Source organism: Nannospalax galili, unplaced genomic scaffold, assembly GCF_000622305.1.
Source record: "Nannospalax galili isolate Female #2095 unplaced genomic scaffold, S.galili_v1.0 scaffold231, whole genome shotgun sequence".
NCBI lineage: Eukaryota > Metazoa > Chordata > Mammalia > Rodentia > Spalacidae > Nannospalax > Nannospalax galili.
In genome coordinates, this window is record NW_008330120.1 from 4,040,032 (window position 1) to 4,046,023 (window position 5,992).

Here is a 5,992-nt window from a genome sequence, read left to right on the forward strand (position 1 = left end):
AATGTACAGCAAATTTTGTAAGAGATGCAGCCTAGCTCAGAAAATTGTTATTGAATATGTCAATGCTGATGTAATGAAATGATTTTTCCAAGTATGTGGTTATTAAATAAATAATTTAAAAAATAATAATAATTCTAGGGGGCTGGAGAGATGGGTCAGCAGTTAAGAGCCCTGACTGCTCTTGTGGAAGACCCAGGTTCGGATCCCAGAACCCACACGATGGCTAATTAAATTGTCCATAACTCCAGATAGATCCAGTTCCAGGGGATCTAACGCCCTCTTTTGGCAGCACTGCACAACAGGGGTGTATTTACATAAACAATGGCAAAACATTCATACACATAAATAAAAATAAAGAAACATGCTAAAAATAAATTTTGAGAGTGGAGATTCAGCCCAGCCGGGAAGTAGCTGTTTTCTGCCCTTAGCTCTGAAAAAAGAAAATAAAATGAAACACAAAATAACTAAGTAAAAATCATTTTATTTACTGTTATTATTTGTGGGGGCCCACATGTGCCACGGTACACGTGTGGAGGTGAGAGTAACTCTGAGGCGCTTGTTCTCTCCTTTCACCATGGGATCCAGAGGCAGACGCAGGTCGTCAGCTTGGAGAGCAAGCGCTTTCCCCTGCTGAGCCCTTTCACCAGCCCTGAGAACTGAACCTTTTTTTTTTTTTTGGTCTTTTTGAGACAGGGTCTCCTTGTGGCCCCCGCTGGCCTGTGCAGACCAGACTGGCCTTGAACTCACAGAGACCTGCCTGCCTCTGCCTCCCAAGTGCTGGGATTAAAGGCGTGGTGGTGCATGCCGGCTGATAACTGAATCTTTGAGACAAGATAATTGATGGAATTTTTAGGCATGCATTATTTTCTCAAAGTAAAAGATGACAAAGAGGCACAACAATCTCTACTGCTCGCCACATTCTGTTAATCAATCTGCTTGAAAAGAGCACACCAGAGTTCAAGCAAAAGCCTGAAACAGCAGCAGCACAGCAACAGCAGCGATGATGATGATGATGATGATGAAGGAAAGGAGCCTAAAGGCTCAGAACGTGAGCAGGGATCCAGTTCTGGCTTAAGGACTCCACTAGGCAGCCATGTGGCCTCCTCTACAGTGAGACGAGCGGCTGGCCACCTGGTGTTCTCTGATCCATCAGTGTTGTTCTGTTTTCTTTCCATTAAACAGATACGAGAGGCTCTGACTTCTCAACGAACTTCCTCCACTAAAAAAAACTGCTTTTCTGCCTACTGTGCTGGCGCATGCCTTCAATCCCAGCACTCAGAAGGAAGAGGAAGGCAGCTCTCTGTGAGTACCAGGCCAGGCCGGTCTACATAGAGAGTTCCAGGCCAACCAGGGCTTCTCAGTGAGACCTGCCTTAAAAACAACAAAAAAAGGGGCTGGAGAGATGGCTCAGCGGTTAAGAACACTGGTTGTTCTTGCAGAAGACCCGGGTTCAAATCCCAGCACCCACATGGCAGCTAACAACTGTCTGTAACTCCAGTTCCAGGGAATCCGACAGCCTCTTCTGTCTTCCGCAGGCATTGCATGACACAGATGCACTTACCTACATGCAGGCAATACACGCATACACATAAAATAAAAAATATTAAAAAAAAAAAAAAAAAAAAAACAAGGCTGGGCGTGGTGGTGCACGCCTTTAATTCCAGCACTTGGGAGGCAGACGCAGGTGGATCTCTGTGAGATGGAGGCCAGCCTGGTCTAAGAGTTTCAGGCCAGCTGAGGGTACAGGGAGACCCTGTCTCAAAAAGACCTCCCCCCCTCAAAAAATCCCAACAAACCCCAAATTTTTCCCACTTGGTGAGGGAGCCAAGCCAGGGTCTCATGCCTGAGGAGTGGTGGACAGCACTCTATCTCGGAGCTACACAAGCCCTTAAGTAGAAGACTCTGAATGACAAAAATAGCATCTCCCAGTGGATACACAGCAACTTGGGAACTTTCAAAGCATGTCCACACATGAAATCATGACAGATGTGTAATGCAGAAGTAGTACATGGGTAAGAACTGGCTTGAGACAGACATGACCTCCTTAGCGGGTCTGGAAGCCCAAATTTCTGAGTGTGGTATACCCATGTATATGTGTTCATGTGCATATGCATGCATGCATGTGTGGCCAGAGGTCACTGTCAGGTGCCCCCCCCCACCTTATTTTTTGAGACAGGCTCTAACTGAACTGGATTTCACCAAATCAGGGGAAACAAATGCCAAGAATCCTCCTGTCTCCACCTTCCCAGTCCTGGGGTTACAGCATATGCCAGCATGCCCTGCTTTTTATGTGGGTGTTGGGGATCCAAACTCAGGTCCTCAAGCCTATGTGGTAAGCACTTCAATGACTGACCCATTTCTCCAGCCCAATTGTCTCTGTTTTATATTTATTTATTTTAGTGTATATATGTTCATCCATGTACACATGTGTCATGATGAGCCTGTGGAGGTCAGAGAACAACTTGTGTTAGTTGGTTCTCTCCTTCCACTATGTGGGTCCTAGAGCTGGAACTCAGGTTGTTAGGCTTGCATGGCCAGACAGCAAGGGCTTTTACCCACTGAGACGTCATACCAGCTCTGAATTCAGTCTCTACAGTGAACACAAATCCTATAAAATGAGCTCATTCTCTTTGGGCCATGGAATGTTTCCAAGTCACTTGTCCTACCTTGATGCTTTTAATGTGAGAAGCCGCCTTCCCCAGAGCCTTTTCAGCAGATTTGTCCAAGAGAAACTCGATGACGGCGTCTTTGTTATAAAGTCTGTAAGAGTAGGAATTAGTTTATATTATGGCAACAAACTCCAGAGGAAGAACAAACCAAATAGGAGCCAAGTCATTCACATTTAATGAAAGTCATGGTCTGTACTGCTAGCCCTGTTTCAAACACAGCCAGAGAACACAGAGAAGCCACTTGTGCAAAATCAAGATGGCGGACTGCCAGGCTAAATGTGACCAGAGCAAGGGCTTCAAGAACTGGGAAAATTAATGCAAAAGTACCTATTTTCAACGTCCTTTAAGTAATGAAGATCAGAAGACTCAAAACCAATGGCCCACGTTTTTCAGTTTTAAGAACTGGCTAGAACGGAGCAGCAGCTCTCCCTTTACCAGCTTTAGACAGTCAAGCTCTCTCCAGCTTCCCCCTCCCCACTGCTCTCTCCTCCTGTCACATTTCCGCCCACTGCTTTCTCCACCGCCCCCACCTCCATCCCCACTGCTCTCTCCTTCCTACTCCCTTTGGCTTCCACCCCCACCCCCCACCTCCGTCCCCCCTTCACACTGCTCTCTCTACTGCACTCACACAGCTGCCTCTTGTTTCAGGGTTAGAAGGCAGCCAGGTTACTCCTGGCTCTTGAGTTTTCAAACCATGGATTAAGTAAACCAGGCTGATTAAGAGGAGGTAGAATTATTCTCAAGGACAGGGCAATCTTCCTCACAAATCTGCTTGAGAGTTTACAGTTGCTTGGCATGGTGGTGCACGCCTTTAATCCCAGTGCTAGGGAGGCAGAGGCAGGAAGACCTCTGTTGAGTTCAAGCCCAGCCTGGTAAACACAGCAAGTTCCAGGCCAGTCAGGGCTACATAGTGAGACCCTGTCTCAAAAAACAGAAAACAAAAAATAAAACAATTTTTCTTCAAAATTTCTGAATAAATTCACCTTGACCATACAAAGGAACCGTACCTGCCAAGCTCACAGGCAACTATTGGTCGTCTCAGGATTTCCTGGCTGAGAGCACAGTAGTTCCACTGGGCCACTAATTCAGCATCTTTGTCAACCTGAAAGAAAGCAGAGTCCCCCAACTCATTTCAGCACTGAAAGACACACGGGTCACAGTCTTCCATGTCATAACTTATCGACCATCACACTATGAGGGGTTAGGATGGAACGGCAGTGACTGTAGCCCCAGGACTTGACAATCTGAGGCAGGAGGATCAGCAGTGAGGCCAGCTGGAGTAGTTCAGCACGATGCTGCTGCAAAAAGAAAGCAACGAGGCTGAGCAGGTGGCTCAGTGGGTAAAGGGGCTTGCTGCCAAGCCTGACAGCCTGAGTTTGTTCCCTAAGACCACACAATGGAAGGAGAGAACGGATTCCTGCAAGATGTCCTCTGACCTCTACTTATGCTATGGCACATGTCCTGCCACATGTTGGCATGGTCAGAGGGCATCCTTCATCCTCTTGCATTTGTTCATCATTTTCCACACATGCTCACTGGGCATCTATTATGTATAGATACATCACAGAAGCTACAGAGTGCAGACACATAAGGACCCTGTCCAAATGGGCGAGATATACAACAAACAGAGTGACAGGCACCATAAAGGAAAGTAAAGCCATAGAGAAGGCTAGAGTGACTGGAAGCAAAGAGTTTCAACGCAGCAGATTGTTGACTACTGGGAGACGAATGGGAACAAAGGAGCCAGGTACGTCAGCGCACAGTAATCCCAGGACTCAGGTGGCTGGGGCAGGAGGATACAGGCTTGGGACAAGCCTGGGCTACCTAACAGCAAAACCTTGTTTCAAACCACCCTACCCCATCCCCCAATAAAGAAATCAATGAAGAAAGTAATGATGTCACTATCAGGGGAGAATGTTCAGGTTGACGGAACAAGGCCGCCGTGCCTAGAAACAAAGGAATGAGCTGAAGAGAGGGAGAACGACAGGCAGGGTCTGTTCACACAGACCCACCAGAGTTTATTAGGCTGTAATGGGAAGCCTCCAGAGTGTCTCAAATACAATCCTGGTTGAGGTTCACTTCTCCTGAAACATTCTCTGACTGGCGAATCAGTATAAATAGTGCCAGGGCCAGTATTAGGGGATTTACATGCTTTATGCTATTAAAAAGTCATTACTGGGGGCTGGAGAGATGGCTCAGCGGTTAAGAGCACCTGGCTGTTCTTGCAGAAGACTCAGGTTCGAATTCCAGCACCCACATGGCAGCTAACAACTGTCTGTAACTCCAGTTCCAGAGGATCCTACAGACTCTTCTGTCCTCTGTGGGCATTGCACGACACAGGTGCACTAACCTACATACAGGTAACACACGCATACACATAAAATAAAAATAAATAAAGAATTTAAAAAGTCATTACTAAGTCCGGCATGGTGGTGGCATGCTTTTAATTCCAGCACTCGGGAGGCAGAGGCAGGCAGATCTCTGTGAGTTCAAGGTCGGCTGGGGCTAAAGGGAAACCCTATCTGAAAAAGACCAAAAATAAATAAATAAAAATAAAGTCATTACTAATCCTAGGTCGGCAATCCCACATAACTGGATGGAACTCTTGGATCAGTACCTGCAAGCTGTATTGGCTCTGGTCACGTTAACTTTCCTGGCCTCGATTTCCCTGTCATTAGCATGAAAATTATTCTATACAATTTGCTCCACTTGTTGTGAGAATTAGGGATAGTTTATTCATCCATTTATTCAAAATATTCACTGCGCAGAAACCGTGTTCGTTCTGGAGGGGAAAAGTGGGCATCCTCGACCACCAGGTGCTCCCCGTTAGGGTGCTGTCACTGGGTGGGTCAGGGGACGGCCGGGAAGACGTCTTGGAGGAAATGTAGCTAATGCCCCCGGCGCTCAGGCAGGATACCGATGTGGTCAGGACTACTGCAGACATGGTCTCAATCCCGGCTGGCCACTCACTAGCCCTGCAGCCCTCGCCTTTGGGGCCTCAAGTGGGGTGACAGCACGTATCAACACGGCTGTCGTGAGGTTGCGAGGATGCCCAACTTAACCGCACTGCCCTGTGACTGCAAACAGTAAGCGCTCCGTAAGTGCCAGCGGCCGACGCTGTTCACCCGCCGCCCGCGGCCCCCGCTGACCTTCTCCACCTTCTTCGGCCCCTTCACTAGCTCGTGCCTCTTGGGGATCGTTCCTCCGTCGCAACCCATCGCAAGGCCGGATTCAGACCCCGCAGCAAAAGCTTGAAGCTACCGCTTCCGGAGTCTCTGTCGGGGGCGGAAATCCTAGCCACTTCCGGCGCGCAGCAATGACGC

At 47.8% G+C, this 5,992-nt stretch overlaps 1 protein-coding gene across 4 annotated transcripts in view; it reads right to left on the minus strand.

Annotated features, from left to right (window-relative positions):
- Rtf2 (replication termination factor 2) overlaps nt 1–5,992 on the minus strand; it is a 69,661-nt gene extending 63,669 nt beyond the window's left edge. For 2 of the 4 annotated variants that reach the window (XM_008842618.3, XM_008842613.3), the window contains exons 1-3: nt 5,819–5,992; nt 3,677–3,771; nt 2,667–2,760 (exon numbers count right to left, since the gene is read on the minus strand). In XM_008842618.3, the coding sequence (XP_008840840.1) occupies nt 2,667–2,760; nt 3,677–3,771; nt 5,819–5,887 (258 nt within the window). In that variant the 5' untranslated portion in view covers nt 5,888–5,992. The remainder of the gene's footprint in view (nt 1–2,666; nt 2,761–3,676; nt 3,772–5,818) is intronic. The other 2 variants (XM_029568188.1, XM_029568184.1) reach the window with 1 other exon arrangement.